This window comes from Falco rusticolus, chromosome 2 (genome assembly GCF_015220075.1).
Source record: "Falco rusticolus isolate bFalRus1 chromosome 2, bFalRus1.pri, whole genome shotgun sequence".
In the NCBI taxonomy this organism is placed as follows: domain Eukaryota; kingdom Metazoa; phylum Chordata; class Aves; order Falconiformes; family Falconidae; genus Falco; species Falco rusticolus.
The window spans coordinates 117,479,876-117,502,066 of NC_051188.1; the positions used below are offsets into that span (position 1 = coordinate 117,479,876).

The 22,191-nt window shown below is 43.1% G+C and overlaps 1 protein-coding gene across 1 annotated transcript in view; it reads right to left on the bottom strand.

Annotated features, from left to right (window-relative positions):
* PHLDB2 (pleckstrin homology like domain family B member 2) overlaps positions 1-22,191 on the bottom strand; it is a 70,253-nt gene that overhangs the window by 28,921 nt on the left and 19,141 nt on the right. The window contains 4 exon segments of the mRNA XM_037378185.1: positions 3,592-3,720; positions 13,905-14,042; positions 14,910-15,053; positions 17,298-17,681. Of these exon segments, the coding sequence (XP_037234082.1) occupies positions 3,592-3,720; positions 13,905-14,042; positions 14,910-15,053; positions 17,298-17,681 (795 nt within the window).

Consider the following 22,191-nt stretch of genomic DNA (forward strand, 5'->3'; position numbering starts at 1 on the left):
GGCAACTGCTCCCTGCACAAACACAGAATTAAGGACTCTAGTCATCCACCCTAGCCAGCAGATGCCTTACTTCAGAAAAGCTTATCAGCCCACTTTTACACATTCCCCTGGGCCAGCAGCAGGTGTTGGCAGGAAAAAGAGGTTGAATGCTGCAGAAAAGGCTCAAGAAGTAAGAGCATGCCTGCCTTCCGCTGAGGGATGACAAGATACAACTGATGGTGCCTTTCAGCACAAGGACTGAATGCTAATCTTTCTCCTGCAACATCTGTGTATTCATAATACCAATTCCTACTTACAAGTTCCACAGTTCTGAAGAAAAGGGTGTTTTTACTAATCTCAGTATTATTAAACGCTAAGGATCTCTAAAACAGGCACATCGTGCATAAATTGGTAAGCAAGAAAACCTACATCCTGTAAGCAATTTGTCATTCTAGGGGAATGCAAACTTACTCCTTTTCTTATTTTGACCTGAGGCAAAGGTCAGTGACTGGGAGAAGCAGGTAAGTCTCTATAAAGTCGTTCAAAACCAGCCTCAATGTACCAGGGAAAGACATGGGATGCAGAAACTGAAGAATCCAAGTTGCTATATGAAATACCAGCATCTTCCCAATATTCTCCAAGGATGAGCCTTTCACTTGCAGCAGACAGTAAAGAGGTCAAAGGCAAAGGTGCAGGCTAAAAATTACAAGAACGCGGTTACCTGCGATACAGAAACACTTCATGCAAACCAGTCAGCCACCTTCAGCATTCAAAACAAACAGCAGGGCTTTGCCTGGGCCATGAAAGTCAGCAAATTCAGCCTATTTCAGACCACATTAATTGCGACTGAGGCAAAAGAACAGACTTCAGAGAAGGCAACCAATAGCCAGAAAGGCAATTGGTAGCCAGCTGAGCTCACAACGCGCTGTACGGTTTGTGAAACGTGCTATGGAACGAGAATTTACCCACATTCCACACCACTGTGTCCACTGGGGAAAAATAAACATACCTAATTTGAAACCAAGGCCATTTTCTAATTAAAGACCCGCCAAAGGGTAAGCGGCAGTAGCTTAGCTCTACCAGTGGCTGCAAGCACACTGCAGTGAGAGCAGCAGCCATGCAGGTACATGGGGACCGAGACCCTGAGCAGCCCAGACACAGCAGCAGGGCCATGAGATCTGGCTCCGAGATGTGTCCCCACAGTCCTTGCCACAACCTTCACAGGGATCCTCCTCGGCAGCGCAGGATTTGTGGGAGGAGAACTGTTCTCGCTGTAGATAATGGCCTCCTGAGCCAAGCAGCAAATGTACTCTCTCCCTTTTATTAAAACAGTTGACATCCAAACATTGTAATTTATAATTATTAACAAATAACAGACACAACATTTCCATCTTGGATTTCCAAACCATAAAATTTCTCCTGCGTCTCTATTACTTCAGTAATGGCACTGGAGAAAATTCACTGGGAGGGAACCTGGCCCTTATTTCAGGATGTGGTGGGAGCTCCATGGGCCCAAATCTGTAAAAATTCGGAGAATTTTACCTGAAGAGTAAGGTATTTCCCAGCAACAGACACTGTTTTTTCAGACCTTTTCAGGTATCCAGGCTTATATTCTCATTCCCCATTTATGCATCTCTCTACAAACCCAGACACACGAGAACAAATAAGCGTTGGTGCCTTCATACTAACAGTGAAGGATGAAGCATACCAATTAACATTAAATAAGCCATCAGGAAGATCGACCCTTTCCCTCAGTGCCTTCCACAAGCCCTCAGGTTTCACCGGTCTCTGATGGAAGCGTCCTACCTGCCCAACGGGGAGAGCGTGTATGCATTACGGACACCGGGAAGCATGCAGAGTGTGCCAGGTACCCACTGCCAACCCCAACCCCAACTCCGGACCACGCTGCAGCCAGGTGATCCTGAGAAACTGGCTGCCTGCTCCTCTGGGCGCAGGTTATGAAGTTACTGAAGTCCCAGAGATGAAGCAAGAAGGGAATTCACCACCTTCACACCTTCCGCGTGGGCAGTAAAGCAGCACATCACCTGCTGCACTCTGATATTTAATCCTGTACCGGGCTTATTTTGTGGGAAGAAGGTATTTTCTCTCTTTTGGGTATGATACTTACAGTAATTCTGTAACTGCTGTCATGCCCCACACCTGTTTGAGCGCTACCATGAGCTAACTCAGTGATAACTGCTACTGCTTCGACCACAGGCAACTTTCCGTACAGTTGGCCTGGAATAACGTGCAATAGGGCTAACTGGACATTTAACCGAACCCCGCGTTTCAAGGATTGTCCCACCTGCAAATCTAAAATAGCTATTTAAACCAACTTGGAAGGAAGAAAAAAAAAAAATTTACAAAAATTTAACCAGCTTTCCAGAAGCCTCTTGGTGGTCCATAGTAAAAAAGGTTTTACTGCCATCCCACAGCAACAACACCGCGACTTCTCATGAATTAATAACTTCAAGTATGTGACTGCATAGGAGAGGCTGCCTTTTCTTTTAATATGTATAAGATATTATATAATACTACCTTTTCTTTGGTTGTTTTAAAGGTAACTTACAATAAGCCTTAAGCGTCTCAAAACCAGCAAACCTCTCATTTACTACAGAAGAATTTAGCATCTTTATCTCCAAAGATGGACTTTTTTACTTTTTGCTCTTTGAAAAAACAAAATAGAATTCTGCAAATAAACCATAACCTAAGGATTTTTGCCTACAAAGCAGAAAAACCCTTTTTGGTCACTGCTGTTACAGCCCTTATTTCTGATAGAAACGCTCAAGCCAGAAAAAAACCCCAAACCATTAAAAAAATCAAGTTTGACTTTCAGATGGCCTCTTGAGTTTGCCATACTGATGCTTTTAAAATTATTCCCCTCTCAAAAAAAGCTCTAGTTATATGTGCTGTAGAACCCACTTAGGATTAATGAATGCTAAAATCTTTCCACAGAAAGTAACTGTACCTTCACAGGCAATACTGTAGCATTTTTGGTTACAAATAACACAAAATAAAATCAAAATGCAATTAGGCTTTATGCAAAGGCTATTATACCGATGTGCAACTGTTGAAAATGTAGGAAAAAATAAAGCTGCTTTAATAAGTATTATCATCTTCAAAATGAATTTTTGAAGCACAGTTCAGGCTAACAGCTATGTTGTACACTGAAAAAAAAGAAATTATCCACGGCTTCCCTGAGACAGCCATTTACAGCACTGCAAAGGAGGAGTACGCAACAGGACCAGACAACAGCGGCAGGAAAATGCTGCTCAAATGGCTGATCCCACTGACTAAAGCTCAGTTCCCATCTTTGCGATGCTCCACCATCTAAATGTCACAACAGCTTTCACACCACCCAGCAAGCCTAAGGGGCTAGTTACAGGCAAGTAGCCCAAAGCTTTAAAAACATTCAACACAAAATGATTTCCAATCCGCCCATTTGCACTCTATGCCACTGTGGACATTACAGGCATTCCACAAAAACCCATAACCCTCGTGATTAGGAATTGCAAATATGTTCAGACGCTGGATACTTGAAACAGAATATGTTACACTTAACTCCAAAACAAAACAAAAAAAAATAGTGCAATCTTGAAACTTGCTACTGACCCTCTTCAGCTGCTGCTGTAATTGTTCCCTCATGGACTCAGGGCAATTATCAAGCTGCGTCTTCTGCTCGGAGTAAAGCTCCTGAAGCCTCTCTAGTTTTTCCCTCTCAGCATCAAGTTTTAATTTTTCCTGAAGCATGAACCAGAAAATAAACACAATTACCTTCAAACCCAAGCAGTTGTTAGTGATTATGACAGCGCGTGGCAAAACCTGAACGAACTGTTGAAGCACGTAGGGTCAAAGATGGAAAACTCTTGTTAGTTGAAATGCAACGGTGGGATGCCAATGATCAAACCAAAACATTAAGCATTTTAGTGCGGTGATTATTTCTCTCCCTCGTCACTGTGTTTTGTACCCGTGTCTGGATGATGCCGTTAAAGCCCACTGCCCAAACACTTGTCTCACCTAATTGAAAAAAAAAAAAAATAAAAAAAGGAAAAATAAAGAAAACAAAAGAGGAAATGGTAGCCATGTTAGTGAGGCAATTGATGAAGGAGAGAGAAAAGTGTAGCTTTTAGGAAGCAAAATGGATGGAAAATTACTGTAGTCTGGCAGTGAGGGGAAAATGGGTCCTCCCAGGAGAACGAATTACATGCCTACGTGCCTCTGTACAGATAACTACATTTAGCAAGCAGTGAAAAACCAGAACGAGACAGAGCTGTGTGAAGAAGTAACTCTGGGCCAGGAAATCCAGTTGCAGCAGAAACACAGAGTGATTTTTGCTTCAGGATACAGGAATGCCTGTTCTTGGGGATCAAAGTGGACTGCTCCAACTCCCTGGTCTCCTCCAACTAGTTCAGCTTTCCCCTCATCCACTTGAGTAGCAGTGCTTGGCACACTGCTTGCCATCCTCAAAAGCCTTTAACCTTGAAATGTTTGTAATAAAATACTGAATGACTTAGTGTGCAGCACTGCTCCAAAGACTGGCTGCGGATCACTTAAAGCTACCTTGTACACTATTATTTATCCATGGACCAAAGTCTGAAAACCGATAAATCAGAATGCAAAGAATTTTTTCAATGCCTTTTACTTGCACCTACACTGGCCAATGTAGCAGATGCATTTCCTTCGACTGAGCAATTAGTAACTGGAATAACCAATATGCTTGATAAGCCAGGCAGAAATAATCAAGTCAGTCCCTGAAGCCCAGCTCTCTGCTACCTTCTATTTCTCTTTTCCTCCTTGTTCTGTAGTTACACATCTCCCCTCAGATGGTCTCCAACTCTCCTTCATACTCAAAACAGTAGCAGCCCCGAAATTCCAGCTTCTTCTTTTGGATGCTCCAAGAACAGTTGAATTCTGACACAGCATCCACTCATGGTCCCAACTGTTATTTAAAATCAAATGCATGGCTCAGCAGGTGCTATATGATCAGACACTCCACAGCACCCTTATGCACATGCCATAGAGAAGGAACTTCTTTGGGCGTACCCTGCTTGCCATTTCAAACTGGGGGATGGTCTTTCCCCAAAACCTTCTCTTTGTGGATCCTGACAAGGTTCTCTAACCCTCACACATGGTGGAGGCACAACAACAACATCATGTATTAGCTGCCTGCTTTCTTTATGGTTTTATCTCTAAATCTGAGTGGGATCAGGGGCTGGGATTTCATTTTCCTAGTATTTAAAAAAAAACAACAAACAAAAAACCACAACAGGAAGCATTCTCATTCAAGCCCAATGTCAACCGAATTCGCAGCTTTGTTATTTCCATTTACACATTCAGCTTCTCAGCTCACACAATCTGACAAACAAAATGCTGAACACAGAAGATTATTTGACTTTTTTCTAAGCTTGTGAAAATGAGCAACTGAGCCAGCATATTCAGTTACCTGGACCTGCTGTACTAGCTTACAACAGCAGCAGCAAGGCTCAGAAATACGGAGGATGTAGCACGTGCAAGCTGCGCCACGAGGGAGAAGCGTGCAGCTCTTGAGAGGTCACCTCTAGACCTCCGTCCTCAAGCAACCCCATTTGCTGAATCATCCTTACTTCCAACATGGAAGGAAATCTATGAATAAGGTGGTAGCTCCGCTCCTCGCAAACCCTGCTGGTTAACATTCAGCCTATGGTCTGCCACGTTGTTTCTCGCTTTCCTTTTCTGCCCACCTAGCAATCTAAAGCAGCAAGGACTTCTCCCAACTTTGCGGCAGTATCGTGCCTCCAAAGCTATTCATAGCTCTCTAAATATCTATGTGCTGCAACAAGCATGCTCATTCATTAACAAGCAAGACAAATCTTGAGTGTGAGGAGACATCATCAGCGAGTGCAAAACTCCCTGAGAATCCTGCCAGAGATACTGTTACTTCCCTCAAGAAATTAGAAGCCTATTCCTTTGAGATTGAAAGTGATACTCATCTGGTCTATTTATAGCATAGGAAGTGATAACATCCCACCAGACCTGCTCCCTTCAAAATGTGCAGTCTTAACAGGAAATATCACTTTCAGCAATGAGGGCTATTATCTGTTTTGCAGCTGTGGAGTTCAGTTCGCTGACATCCCTGGCTGTGCATTGATGAAGTCCATCTAATTCACAAAAAGTAATTTGATAAAGAAATGAGTAATCAGAATTTTTTCATACAGTCTGTTCTATAAATGGATCAAGGCGAGTTCTTTGTGAAGGGGAAAGATTAATAACTTTGCAAGCCGTGTGCAAGATGCAGCTGAGGCAGGCGGGCAGCTGACTCCGCGAGCTGTTTGCTCGGCAGCGGCCAGCAGCAGAGCTGTGAACAGAACCCACGTGCTCCAGACGCTTATCCTCATTTAACCGCAGGAGCTCGTACTTGTTAAACATTTCTCTGCAGTCAATCGCTTCCCAGCCCCAGCACGGACTCCGGAGCCGCGTTAACTCCACTCTGGCTCAATTCTTAACATTCTGTTTCCAGAGAAATGAAGTACAGCTCAGTAAAGCGCAACATCTGGTCTTAGCCTACCGCCCGCCTCGCCCTATGGGCTGCCTTTAGGCAGCTGTTAAATGAACTTGGGGTCTGCCAGGACACAGGGCAGGACCGTCTTGGGTTTTGATGATGCTGGAGCACAGCCTGGATCAGTTTTGGAGGCTATCCAAACGTTGTGAAGGACGGCAGTAAAAAGAACTGATGCGTGACACTATCCCCCAAGTGTCACATCCTATGTATATGTGCCTGTACATATGGTATGAACACAGACCATAAGTGATCAACATGGATGACACAAGGAGATCAACCTACAGATCTGGTAGAACTGATTTCTGGGCAAAGAGAAAGAAAAAAAGAATATATATCCAAAGCATCTCATAGATGATGAGGACACAGAGGAGATAAAAGGTCAGTATTAAAGACAATCATCACCCCTAGAAGAATGGGAACAATGGAAGGAAAGAGAGAGACCAATTGCTTCCGTGTTGTCTGCTGCGGTTAAGGATGCCCTATGCCTGATCAATACCGCTATTTAAAACTCTAGCAGGTCCCCACACCCCTTCTGCAGAGAAGTTCTGCTTTTCGATTTGTCATTCATCACGTTCTGCTACTGCAGGCTAAAACTGTAGAGCAGCATGTGTCTGCATGTACATGTGCCTTCGGAGCCAAGCTTCCTGCACAAACCGGTAGACTCTGCAGAAATGAGTCAAGAGTAAACTGGGATGAAACAGAGAAAGCTTCTCAAAAATCCAGATAAAAAATGGAAAAAAACATAGCAAGAAACGTATAATTTTTACCAAGTTACTGTGCAATGATTGTACGGCTAAGTGAACTGGGCTCACTCTACAACATTCCAACCCTACCTCCTCCCCTGCCCCAGCCAAAAATCCCCAACAAAAAAAAAAAATAATTGGGTGTGTGTTATTTTCAGAAAGAGAAACTGCAAAGAAACCTAGAAGCCATAAACAAAGAAAAAATAATAATAATGACTGCCTTCCCATCCAACGGGCTCTTATACTGTACATGTTCCAGGCTGAAGTACTCCAGGACCTTCCTCAGTCCAACTCGCCTGCAAATCACCATGTTTTAAGGTAGCGACACCCCATTACCCCCCCCACGGTTCTGCCGTGCACTCCCTGTCTCTCAGTACGGAACCAGCTAGTTTTACAATCCTCACAGGTTTCTGAGAAATAAGAAGCACAGGCAGTTCTTTGTTCTGAAAAGCTCCTCCATCTCCATGCTTCCACCTCCAGGCAAACTTTATTCTTTTACTCCAAAAGAACATTCCTCCTCAAGAATCTACCGCAAATGCTAGAAGTGGAGGAGAAAGAGCAGACTACAGAAACGATTCCCTTCTCCTTGGAAGTGGTGTGATGCTACAGTTTGCCTATTCAGTAAAACATTCTGGAAGGTAAGTGGAAGAGCAAGAAAAACTGACTTTAACAACTCACTGATGAAATTGGCCTGACCCCTGCCATGAATTTGTAAGAAAATAAACTAGTCCTAACAGAAAGCAGGCTAGGAAACGTGACCTGCTCTTCAGTGGTTAGCGGCTGAAAAGGGCAAACGGTACGTTTGGGCAAAGTGTTAAACCTGAGGTCTGCTGACTCTTCCAGCACTCTTGCAAACTGGAAGTATTTCCAGTGCTACGACTGATACAGATCAGACTGCACACCTCTCTGATTAAAAAAAATATTGCTGAAATGAAACAGATACTCCTGTGCACAAACTACATGCTCCTTTTCTATATTGTTCAGACTACTCCTTCCTGCATTCCTTGATTGCTTCCAGGGCAGAAGCATAAAACTTGTCACGATTTTGTTGTTTGTCATTCAGTCCTGGTGGGTTTCATAAAAGAAACCGTTAAGAGGGTGGGGGGGGAGGGGGCGGGGAAGATGTCAGGCATATGAGGAGCATAATATGACAGAAGAAGGTATTTCACAACAGTTCTTTTCACTGCACAACTGGTAACTAATTTAATAACATGATAGACACTACACAGTGATGGCATCTGTATGAGAGATCTCCATGGTTTTGCTTCACATGCATGTACAAAGCCAACGGTAAAAAGCATTTTAAATCACAGTAAGCAATCTCTCTGCTGTAAGTAAAAACACAATAGTTGCACATATTAACTTGCTCCTAAGACAACTCAAGTTTTATGGAATTTCTCAGCTCATTCTCCAACCACTGCAATGCGTTGTCCTAGCAAACAGATGGGGAGGCAAAAGAAAACCCCTGTTCCTTCATGAATGTAGAAGAGGGAATAATCATCCAAACCATAAAAAAAAATGTCAAGTGAGAAAATTAAAATTTTGTATAGTCTTTGTCATCTAGATGACAATAAGAAGATTTCCCTTAGTGGTATAAGCCATTCTGCTATTTCCCTCCTGACTGTTTTAAAAGAAAGCTTCAGTTTTTCAGAGTTTTCTCCTCATTATCATCTTTTTCCTCATTAGTGTTCTCTCTAAAGGTTATCCTTACGTGGATAAATCCAGGGGATGCAAGTATTCCTCAAAAATACTTGATCTTGTATGTTGTGTCTTAAGGAGGTTAATATGTTAAAGGCATGATAACTCATTGATTTAAAACATTTGCTTACATCTTGCTGAACTGGAATCTGACCAGGAAAGATTTAAAAGGCTATGCTATGAGGCAGAAATTTTTCAGATTCATCAGAATAAAAAACAACAGCAGGAATTTTGAAGCCAGAAGAGAAAGGATTCAGGAGAGACCACCAGTATATTTAACGCTGCATGGTGGTGGCTCATCAGCCAGCCACTCTTTCCTTGACTCAGTTCTTGCAAATCTCTGCAGTACTAACTCAGCAAAGAGGCTGAGCTTCCAATGATTTGGAATGTCTGGGATATTCTGCTAATGACTGAAAAATATTTCCACAAAAGCATGTGGACCAATTCAAATGTATTCCAAAAAAAGACGAGTTATCCGCTGCCAGCTGCTCCTGCTTTCTGCTCTTGAGAAGGGACAGGAAACCCGGGCTGATAACAGAGTCCTGGAGTACGTATTTCCACCATGACATAAGGCAAAGGTCCTCCAGAAGAAAAGGAATAACCTCCCTCCTTTAAAACACAGTCTAAACTTTTGCATAAACAATTATTTTGAAGCTCTCTGCCAAAACTCCCACTTAGCTATGATTACCTCCCACAGCACTTCTGCTAAATTCATTACTCATTTGCAGTTATTCCTGTTTATTCGGCCTTTCTTTCCCCAGCTGTGTCATTACTTTCAACCTCATGCTTTAACTCAGAGACATCAGGCATGGCAAATCATTAAGCATCTTTTTCCACATATGCTGGACTGCACGTTTTAAAACTACACAGATTAAGGAAGCACTGTAGGAAAAGAAAGTACTTTGCAAATCTGGATAACATCCAATCGGGCAAAAATACAATTTTCTCCAGCTTCCTCACAGACAAACGTCAATACTGAACTAAGTCTCGGGAGCTAAGTCATCGGGAGGAAGCCGGAATTGTAAATAGCACCGTGGACCTGAGGTGGTATTCCACAGGGAACAACAGCATCATTATTGTACACCCACAGTGCAGCACCATGAGTGACTGCCACGGGAATTACAGGGAGCCAGGCCCGGATGGCAGGGAAAAGGGAGACTGGCTCACCCGATGGCACCTTCCCGGGTACCGCCCAGCTCAGCCCTCTCCAGAGCAGGCTGGGCTCAAAGTGATTTTTGCTACAGGGACTGTAGCAAAGCTTTCCTGGAGAGCTTCAAGCTGTATCTGTCAAATTGTGTTACTAGTGGCTTATCAGGGCCGTCTCTGCATAAGGAACTTGCAATGAATAGCTTAAACACTGCTATTCAAATACCTCGTTAGTCATTTTTTCTACAGATAAAACCAAATATTGCAGTTTAAAAAAAAATATTAAATCTGATGACTGTAAAGCTGTGATCAAGCAGCATGGCCACGGAGGCAAAGAAAGACCTTCCTCCACACACCTGCACCATTTCCAGCATAGCTGAAAGCACAGGCCATGCCAGACAGCCCTGCGAGTAGCTGCCCCGGCTGGGAGAGCTGAGCCCTGTCAGCAGTGGTTCCTGGCAGAGCTGCACCACAGCCAGAGCTACACAGAGTCCTGCAACGCTGCTGAAAGGCTCTCTCACCTTCTCTTCAAAACAGCAAGCGCTCAGAACTCTTATTTCTAAAACCTAAGCAAAGCAACACTAATTGCTTCACTCCTTACAATGTGTGTGGTGGCACACTCACAAAAGCAAGGGAAATGCTTTCAACTTACCGCAGGGTGTGCGGTATATTTTCCTCCCCACCAATTCATTTGTTCTTCCTCACAATTAGTCCTGCCATGTGTTCAGGTAGGGCTGAGCACAGGACTCAAACAAGATCAGGATGCAGCCTACCATATCACGCCCAAACCCACTTGCAAAATCCATTCCTGATTTGCAAGCAAGGTGCTGGGACACAGAGACGTTGTACCACGGCAAAGAGCACGCTGGCACAGCCCGAAACCGAACTCACAACTCTCCTGCCCCCGAGTATGTTTTCAACTCGACTCCCTTGCCTCCCAAGGGCTAGAAACTGTGGTTTTAGAACTGTGCAAAAGTTGGCAAAACTTTGTGTCCTGATCTAAACAAATTGTGCACAGGGTGTTAAAAATAAATAAAATAAAATTAGGTCAAAAGTAGTACAACAGTTTCCACCTACAGTCTATTTCAAGTACCTAACACGGCCCAATAATTAGGTTGTAGTTTATGATCTCTCTTTTTAAGAATTTCACAGGTTTTTCAAACAGGTGCATGGGTAAGGATGAAACACAACCAGGCAGGGTTTTCCTGTCAAACAGGTGCCGAGATCAGTGGCAAATTCCCGGAGATGCTCGTCGCTCCAGAGACAAGTGCCATCATGTATGGCACTAACACCCCACCATCGTTTCGTGACTTTCCCTCCCACCTGCGGTATATTCAGGTATCACCCTGGCAGAAACATAACCACCGTCCAAGCGATGGGACCTGACAGCTCCTTGCCAGGAAGCCCCACCAAAACCAAGACCACTGGTATCATTAGGGGTGAAATATTCAGGCAACTAGAAGAAAAGTGTGACCACTTTGTGGACACTGGGACACCTGTTCTTGCAAGAAACATAAAAAATACCATCAGCAGGGTGACAACTACTGGCCAAAACCCAAGCATTCATTCTGTTGAGGGAGTCATATGTTTGAAATTATTTGAGCCAAAAGGACCACCCTCCCATCTCTGCCCAAGTGCCCCTTTTTGGGGGTGCGTGTGACCCTGTACTACTACAGAGCCAAGATGTTGCCTGTCTTGTTGCGTAAAATCTGCAGGGCTGCAAGCTTAAACCTACAGACACGCAGATCAGGCTTTAAAAAATTGTTGTTGCTTCAAGTCAGCCAGAACTTTTATTTGTTGACATGATCAGTGCCATCTGTTTTGTTGGCTGACACTACTTTCTCCAGAACACTTCAGCTGTCACTTTCTATTTTGCCCATTTGCAGAAGCTTGTCTCCCATTTCTTTTTTAAACTTCCACTTTTACACAGTGCTTTCAGACATCTTCCAGAACAAAACCTGTGGGCTCTCTTAAAACTTCATTTTTACAAGGATAATTTCAGTATTAACTGAGCCATGGCTTTAAGTCCAGAGCACGCAGTCACCACTGGCTTTTTTGTTTGCTTGTTTAAAAGAAAAAGGACTACAAAAGAAAAGAGAACTAAAATATTGTAACTGATCTGACTAGTGGCTTGCTGCATACTGAAAAAAACGTTTTGAGTGAACTTCCCTTTTAAATAACAAAAGTGTTTTTTTGTAGGCTGCTTTTCATGTTTCAATTCAACAGAAAATCTAAACTAGACCTAGTGTTTTAATTTCCTGACTGCTACACACTAACGCTCCATCACACAACTGCAAGGAAATTTAAACAACTTACATGTTTTAAAGTAATTTCCATTAGTTTCACTGAACTTTGAGGCTACTAGAGAAAAAATACTCTTGAATTTCTGGGTATGTTATTTGTTACCACTTACCGAGCAAAACTTCTAGCAGCATCCTTTTGGAAGGTATCTGCTTGCACCACCCTATCTGTCGTTACCAACCTTAAACTCATCTTTAATACTAAAAAGCAAATATGAAACACACTCCAACAGGCAGCACCGAAAGCTGAAGGATCGCTGAGGGGTACACAAGACCAAGGAAAAGTGGAGGCAGGCAAGTTCACAAAAGTTCAAGCTCAAAGAGGACGTGCAGAGAGGTAGGACACCGTTCTCCTCAGACACAGGCTGGATGAGCACAGCTGCAAAACAGCATCCAGGGTTGTGACAGGGTAGGCAGAAACCGAGGACAAAAAGCTCAGAATAAAACAATGCGAACTGTAAGGTGTGAATTAAATGGGGACTGCGAAAGAGCTAAAAATGCGCAGCTTGTCTAAGCAAAAGCAAATAAAGCAGAAGACTTCCAGATATTTCTGGAAAGCTTAAAAAAAAAAAAAAAAAAAAGAGGGGGGAGAGACTAGCTAGGGTATTTCCACAAGTGACAGGTTTAAATTATGAGGTAGAGGATGAAATTTAAAAAGGAAACATTACTGGCTGAAAGGCCTGGAAAACATCCTGACCTTGAGATATTATTGGCCGTGGAGAAGCGAACTGCCAGCCTGGAGGGAGCCTGCTGGGGGGAGCCACCGCTCCCTGCTTGGAGGGGCACAGCTTCATCTTGCAGGCCCTTTCCATTCCTGAATTGAAAATATTACTATCCTATTTTGCAAATATATACTTATATATATATTTGGTGCGCATTTGAGAGCAATTAAGTATCTGACTGTATAGCAGAACTAATTAATTCCTTGCGCTTAGTCACAGAGAGAATGCTCTACAGTACAAAAACTGTCCATCAGTCAGCAAGCAAAATAAACCAACATAATTGCTTTAAAATTACATACTTGACAGATGTCTTGCATATCGTTCTACATAATAATAGATAAAGCCATTTTCTGGAACTGCAGCCTTCTTTCATTCCACTCCTTTGCTGAGAAAGGATTATTTATTTTTTTTTAATGCAAAATCTATAATCGACAATGGAAGGCGATGGAACAGTTCAATTAATACTGTTCTTTTAAATGACAGATAACCCAAGTCCAAGCCCTATATGGATTTTTTATTAATGAAAAATATCTTCACAGTAGGTCAGGTCTTTTTACTTAAACATACTAGATTTTGCTTGTCAAACATACCTTGGGAAACCAGATGGTTACAGGGAGATGATGGTGAGACAACCATTTTTTTTCTTCTATATTTATCAGCTAGATTTACTTACAGACAGTACTTCATAAAATAGCCTCCATCAATATGTTAATCATATAAATGTAGTTGGAAGATCAAGGGAAACAGAGCACACAGCTAGCCAAGATAACTCAGTTACCTTTGTCTTTTCACCAATAACATTTCTCTCGAGCTCAGCTATTTTTCTGTTTAGATGATCCAATATCTCCTTCTCTTTCAGCAGCTCTGTTGTTTCAGATTTCTGTTCCCCATCCAAAAGGGCACATTCCATATCCAACTAGGAACACAAAACATTTTTCAGAAGCAGTCCGGATTAAGAAGAAATCTTGACACACGTTATTTTCTGGGGGAAGGGGAGTGAGATGGTGATTATTCACAAGAGAGAAACATTTCAAAAAGTGGGGTGGGGGAGGGAAAAAAGATTTACTGCCACAAAAGTAAGATCACGAATCTGAAAAAAGTAAAACTGCAACATAAAATACTGCAAAATAAAAGTCCAAACCAAGTTCAGTTTGAAGATTCTTTTTTCCAAAAGTTTTTCTTTTCTATCTCTTCTCTGTGCTTTCTCCTGTTATGATACTGTACTGACCCTCTGTGCCCAGGCTCTGTAGGAAACCCTTCTGGAACAGCTGTTTCTTTCCTGTCACTGATAATTGGAGCAAGCACAACCCAAATGCCTGGCCAGCTTAGTCTGCAACCGTGAGATTCCAGAAGTCAAGAGGGTGCCAGCATGCCCCTGCCACCGTAAAGCCAAGGAGGTCTGAGAGGAAGTTGTCTCACTTCCTTTCTCTTTAAGCCGTCACAGGAGATACCACCATAAAACTCCCAAGTGACACAAGGTATTTAGATCAATTGAGTGGCCATTAAACAAGTAAGATTGTTCTAATTCCACTTAGGAGTATAATGGTTACAGCTGGGAAAGGTTAATCCGAGCATCACACCCATCTCTCAGCTGGGGAAAAACACCCTTCATAATAGCAGGCTGCCAGGTCCGTGATTCTGTGCCTGATCCTGGTGAAAAAGCACAGAATATGAAGCCTACGAACACCGTGGGTTCCCTGTGTACTTGCTGAACCCATCAAGTCTCATGCTATGTAGACCTGCCTAACAAGCAAGACACTTAAAACCAAAACATAGTTCATACCTCTCTCGAGGATTCATCCATCTGGTCATTTAAATCTTTGATCTTCTGCTCAAGTTCTTCCAAGTTATTCAGTATTACTATGCGCTCCTCCTCCAGTCGACCAAGCTCCTGCCCTCTTTGCTCGTCACTTGTGCATTCTGGTATCTGCAGTTGCACGTTACAAGAGTTAGAAAGAGTTAAACCTTGCCTTTCCTCCACCTTTCATACTGTGTTCATTTTAGACAAGTATGGTACTGCTGGGTTTGAACCCGTTCCATATTTCATATGTACTATATTGCTATTTCTATATTTAGAAGGTGTACAAGAGAAACAAACATGATACTTTACTTCCAGGCATTGGAAGTAAATACTATACTTAACAGTAAATACTATTCATTCTGCAGGAATTATTAAAACCTAACCTTTGAGAATTACTTTACATGCTGTACTATTTAGGTTGTAAAAATCCAATTTTTCCCCTTATAAAAAACAACATGGAGAGCTGAAGATGCTTTTTATGTAAATTTCAGCTGTTCATATAACAAAAGCCAGAAGGCAGAATAGGACATTTTTGTAACCAGCCACTGAGATGGGCGGCTTCTGTAGAATAAGGAGAAAAGTCGATTCTGTCTCCCCAATTAGCGCTGAGGAAGTAGGACCCTTAACACTGCTCTCCCCATTGCCATTTACTTACTAGGTAACTGTGCCAAGAATTAAACAGTGTTTTCAAGAAAATATCTGTGCTTTTATACCAGCAAAGGCTAGATCAAAGAGGATTGAGTTTCAAATGTATTCTTCATGTTGATTTGACCCCAGGGGCTTGTGATCCAATTACTCTGGTAAGGCTGCTCACTCATTGTCCCCAACCAGAATTAGAAGTGGGCTGCGTGCAGGGCTTCGTGTTAACCACTGGACCACACAGCCCTGCTCCAAGAGGCTCAGCTCAGCTACTGAACAGCTATTCTGAGAGCAGCCTTTTTAACCTGAACAAATCTGATCTCGTATTTTAAAACAATGAGCTGTGTTTCATTAAAACAGTTGCTTGTTATTGCTTTTCTCAGGGCTTTCGCAGAACACCCTTCACAATGAATGAATGAATGAATGAATGGTATTCCTTGATTAGCATTAGTAATCCTAGCAGGAAAGCCTCTTTTTGTCCGGTATCCTGTTTGGATAATGCTGACATAACATCTTCGATTTCAGCTTCCTAATAAGGATTTGAAATAGGATCTCTGACTTGCACGAAGAAAGCAACAAATGGGAAAGAAATGGAAGACCACAGCAACTTTTAAGTGAAATGTCTTATAACATTGTCAACACGGAAAGATCAAGTAAATTGATAATTTCACGCTGAAAGACTCAGCAGACAGATTTCCTGAGAGATACCCCTTCATAAGATAAAATGTTTTTCTATCACACCTCTCTCTTCTTCTATGCGTACACAGTTCCCTTGTGTGTAAGCTAGTCTAAGCAGAGGTCAACTACAATTCCTGTTAGTCATATAACCATGCTGAAGCTCATACGGTCTGTAAATAACAGTAAAAAGACGACACAAAGGTATGAATCTGTTAAATAGAAACTTGCTTTTATGGCTTTGCTTGGTCTTATTATGCTCCTGATTCTAACTCCTGAACAGTGTTATTTATCACACAGCCAGTCTCCAGGGGCTGCTGCACTGCTGGTCTGGCCCAGGATGACAAAAGGTCCCTGCCCCAGCCTGGAGGAGGCTGCTGGGGCTGCCCCTCCAGGAGCTAGGAGCCCTAGCTGAAGGAAATTGTTAGGAACGCTGTTAGCTCCTGTTGCTTAAAGGACGATTTCCCTTCAGGAGCAAAGCAGCAGTGTGAATTACACAGGAAAAAAGCTGCGGCTTTTTAAAGGCAGGAGCAGGAGGCAGGAGGCTGGCTGTCCCCGTGCTCCCCATCAGGCAACGGTTGATTTGACAAGTGGCTCAGGACAGTAAATTCGGCTCAGGCAACTCCTCTTCACCTCCCACACGGACCGTTCTGGTTTGCCCACATGAAAACATCCTCCACTTACAGAAGGCAGGAGCCTCAGGCCAGGGGAAGATAGCAGAGCTTGCCTTCCCTCCTACATCCCAGCATGGTGCTAAGCAGGGTTCCCGAAACCTTCCTTATTTAAGCAGCTATAATTGTTCAAGCAAATCCTTCTCCCTCAGAAAACCTTAAGTTTTTTTCTGAACAGCACACCCCTCTGAAAAAAAACCAACACCAACAAAACAACAACTTCCAGTACCAATAGCTTCCACAGAAAATGAAATAATCATTTGCTGGCTAAGCTGTATGAGCTCCGAGATGAATTCTCACACCCCAGCCATCCTAGCTGCGGCCCCTGCCGGGACAGCAGACTCCTAGAGAAGGATTTCAAGCAATCCAGGTTGGACAGCATTACCTTTGGTGTGATGCTTAGGTAGGATGATTCGGTGGCATCCTTCAGGAAGCCAGGAGCAGAGAAAGGTGGAGGCTTCGTGCTCTCATTGAAGTGCTCGTCGGCTCTTAACCCTCTAGAGGGGAGGAAAGCGGCAGTGCCGCGGCTGTGGCTGCTCAGCTCCGAGAAATCCGAATCACTTGCAGAAGATTTCAAGTGGCTTCTGAACCTTGTTTCCAGATTCATCTGGGAGTCCTCAAACACCGAATCCTCATCAGAGAGCTGAAGTTTTTCGAGTTCTTTGTTAATTTTCTGAACATCAGCAACGGTTGTAGCTGCAGCGGGGTCACTGTCAGATTTGGAGTATTCTGCACACAGATTGAGGATTGTCTCCAACCGCTGCCGTTCCTAGTTTAAAAAAAGATAATAGCACTAAGTGTCACATGTGAGCTAAAGTAAAGATGAAGTTTAAAAATGTTTGCTGCTTGGGGTTTTTTTTGTTTTGGTTTTTTTTGTTTGTTTGTTTGGTTTTTTTTTTAAGTGAGGGATTGATGTCCTCCAGTTCCATGTATATCTCTAGCACTTAAGAGATAACAAACAGATACACATAAAGAAATTACAGTACAAGATGAAGAATCAAAGTTAACACGGAAGAAGAACTTAAAAAATTAAAAGTACATTTCACAGTAACGAATAACTACTTACAAGTAAGATGTCCTAAGCTTCCTTATCTTTCCAATGTAGAAAATTTTAATATTGTTTATTCAGGTTGTTGTAACCATACCCCATTTGTATATACACATATCCAGTGAGCTCACTGTATAAATCACTAATTGTGCCACTTAACACTTACACCATACTCCTACCAAGCTGCAAAACATCGCACAGATTTTCCATGAACTCACTCATTCCTGACTTATTTGCATTTTCTATTTTGTTAACTTTCATTCCCTTTTGGGGAGAGAATTAATCCGCATTTTGAAACACACAGTTTTAGGAACATTAACAGGAAAATGAGGCATCTCATCTAAAATACAACAGATGTCAAACACACAGAAATGGGGGAAATCTTTATTTACCAGCTAACTCAAATTTCTTACAGATTCATACTAACATTTCAACCTTGAGCATCTGACTAGCTGTGCCAGTTTGACCTGATGTGCTTCAAGTTGCTATAAACATCTAATTCCCAAAGGATTTCTAGATCTCCATGATACTTTTTATAAAGTATTAGGAAGCTGTATTTGTTTTATTTGACTGTACGCATAACTTCCTGTAACTTCTACTTCAGACAAAACTTTTTTACCTTTTCATTTTTAAGAGGTAATGCATTTATGTAATTTCATGTTTCTTTTCCTAATGAAGAAAAATAATGTAAATAATAAATTGCTTACCATAACCCTATTGAAAATTCTGCTGGAAAAAAGAGCACTGTGAGAGTTCCATGCTTGGCATCAATACCTGCACTACGATCTCATTTGTGATTTCTAGGAAATCCTTATTATTTTTAGTAGGATTTAAAAAGAAAGCCAAAACCCCAAAATCCTCAGCCTCCTTCCCCAGGAACCACTGCAGACCTACTCGCTTTCCAAGTTCTAGCTGGCATTACATTTGCAAACAGGATTTGCAAAGCAGCTATTTCTGACAGTCCTAACACTGCCTGTGCCCAACAGCAAGTGATAACAAGGATCAAGCAAAGCAGTTCAGACCATGCATTGCCTGCCTTCTCGCTGCAGCAAGCCGCTGGAGTTCTCTGAACATTTAACACCGGTTTACAAACACCTAGCCTGTTGTACAGCTACCAAGAGGTTAGCTGGTTGTCTGCGCTACACGTCCACATCACCCCGCATCAGCTGCGGTTAAGAGCTGCAATTTCTGAGCTGGAGAACCCGTCTGAACCCACCCGTTTCCAAGGACTACCCAACCCAGAGCATGCCACGAGACAGAAATTTTGCCTTCAAGCTAGCTTCTTCTCAGGTTCCCACTGCAGGTTCCCCCGGAAGCCTCCTGTAACAGCACCGGCAGAGACAAGCCGCTGAGATAACGGAGCCTGGGGTAGCTGTGGGGCGGCAATCGCAAGCTTGTATTTTCCCCAAAATGGGTCCAGCAGACATCCTTCAACCCCAAACGAATGACATAATTATAACTCCCCAAAGCCTTCTTCCCTCCAGGCAACCACTGCCAGACCCTAAGGCTGCTCCCTTACCCCTCCAACGCCGCTATCTTCCCTCTTACTAAGGCTTTTGGCCACGCAACCCAATTCCTAAAGCGCTGTGCAAGTGCTGGCTGGGATCGCCGGTAATTATGCAGCTCTCCTGGTGTGACGGCACTGGGCCTGGCCCTTTCATACAGCCGTCGGAACGGTTATAGTTGGGAAACACGGCAGCAGGAGACGAGGTCCCATCCTTCCCTGCACCAACAGCCTATATCAGGTTACCCAATGCCAACCCTCCATCCCTGTAATAATAACAATAACAATAGGAAATGGCCAATTTCAAAGCACAGCTGCTGCTCATCCCAGCCTAAGCGTGCAGGTAAGGGGCTCTCATGCAAACCTGCCCTTTGCTGAGCAGTCAGGAAAAAAAAAAAAAAAACAACCACCAAAAAACCAGGATTCTTTTCCCCCCTCACGTCTCAGATGCTCAGAAAAGCTTAAAATTTGCAGGAAAACCTCTGCCAGTCTTCAAAAAATTCCTGATGAACTTCCACACACATTACAGAAATACTGATATCTCTCACTTCTATTTTGACGTTGCCGGGAGGCTTACGGACAGGAAGCTCTGGGGTTATTTTATACGCTCTATTCTCATCATTTCCTCTCAGCCAACTCATTCCAGCTCCAGCACACCTGCATTTAACTGTTTCCAGCATAAATTTCTGAGTCAAGCAGCGAGCGAGGAAAGCACCCCTCCAATGAAAAGCAGCACATGGAAAATCCAGTCAATCATTTTGCAAGAAATATCACCGAAGTTATTTGTGACGCTGATCACAACAGAGGGGGAAAAAAAGGTATGTCAGAAGAAGGAAATTTATTTAAAATTGGCTCTGGTGGGAGGGAGGAGGAATCAAGCCTTGGGAGTCTTTCAGTGTATTTCCCCATAAAATGTCCTTTCCAACAGATTAAGATATCGTGTGGTTTCTGTGGATCACTTACCTGCTGTGAAAAGGGTACACAGAGCTCTCGTGCACTTTCTGCCTGAGCAGTTTCACCACTCCTGGCTTTGACAAAGCCACACACCACCTATGGACGGCTGCAAACTTAAGTGCTGAAGAAGGGTGGGATAAGGGGATAATAACCTTCCTCTGTTACTGATTTACAATGACATTAAGAGACATCCCTAGCACACTGTCAAGAAGAATATCCCAAAATAGCAGAGATAAACGCCTCCCACTTCTTCAACAGCAACCATGTCAGTGATTCCTGGATTTGTTCATCTGCTGCATATCATGTTTATCAATTTTACAAATGCGTAGAGGTGATGCTCTACCTAGATTATCAAGGCAACGCTTGGTTAATCAGCTGTGGCAAGCAGGAAGCTTTTTAGCTAAGTGCCATTGGCAATTGGATAACCCTAGATTTCATTAAAAATACATGTGCAGTCTATCCTTTGTGACCAACGCTAATTATAATTATGGCTAGCCTGTGCAGCCAGGGCTCCCTTTGCCTGAAAAAAAGGCTGTTGCTCTTCTCAGCTACCAAAGAACAGCCCTTTTTTTACCGTTGCTCTCTAAAAACCTCATGGGCAGGCAAACAGCCAGCTCCACAGCAAAGCTTGGAGCAGCAGCTAGTCAAAAAGGATGGTGGGGAAAGAGAGAATGGGGAAGAGAGCAGCAGAAACTCCCAAAACTTACTTTCTTACAAATACATTCAGTACGCCACAGACAAAAGGCAGGAAAAAGGTTTCTCTTTCCTTCCTGCATTTCTAAGGAGCTGGTGATTTCACACCTGTCAGATACTGCGAAGTTGATTTCAAAGCTGGACTTTAACCCGGTCTGAGCACAGCTCGCCAACCGTTCTTCCCCTTTCCTCCACTTCGCACCAGTTTCCCACTCCAGCTTCATTTATTTTCTCATTTTCAGTCCTTGTTTTGCTATGGTTAAGACTAACGTCTTTTGGCTCTGAGGTTCCTGCCAGCAGCACATAATTCAGGAAAAGCACCCGTATTTCACGCCTGTCCCTCCCGGGCGATGCGCAGGCAGCCCTGCACAGCAGGGGCACCTGCAGAGACCACCTCGGCTGGGAGCGGAGGACCAGGGGCAGGGACCAGGCTGGCACGCCTCGTCCTCACCTTCCCAGTACCGCCACTGAAGAAACAGACTGGTAAAAGCAGAAGAGCTTGGTGGCACGGAGCAGAGCCAGCCTCCAGGGAGGAACGGAGCAGACTACTTTCTGCAGAATTAGTTCCTGTATCTGCAGGCACATGCTTGGCTCCCGAGTAAAAGCTGTCAGCTTCCAAAACAACAGGGCTGTTCATACCAGTGCCCTTTTGCCCCTACAGCACCTATGCAGACGCTGCTTTTCAAATCATCCTGAGAGCAGGAGCTTGAAGATTAGAGCTCCAGCACAGTACTTGATCTCTGTAAATGAGAACAGGTCTCCTCAAATCGATTTCTTCCTGGCCCATACTGTTCATCGGCATAAAACGTATAGCTTCAAAAATTAAATAATGTAAATCCACACTTTGGATTATGAAAGACCCTACATAAATGTTTTGGAACACAATTAAAATGGAACGTTCCTGAAAATTCACTGAGTCCTCAGTATCAGTTATATTCTGTGGTGGTTTTTATCCTATTATACGGCACTTGCTCATTTCCTAAACTAAACTGATGTTAAGAAGCTATTCTGTAACACTACAGAGACTGTCAGTTACTAGTTGTGGGGAAAATGCCCTTGATCTAGACTTTGTCTACTTGG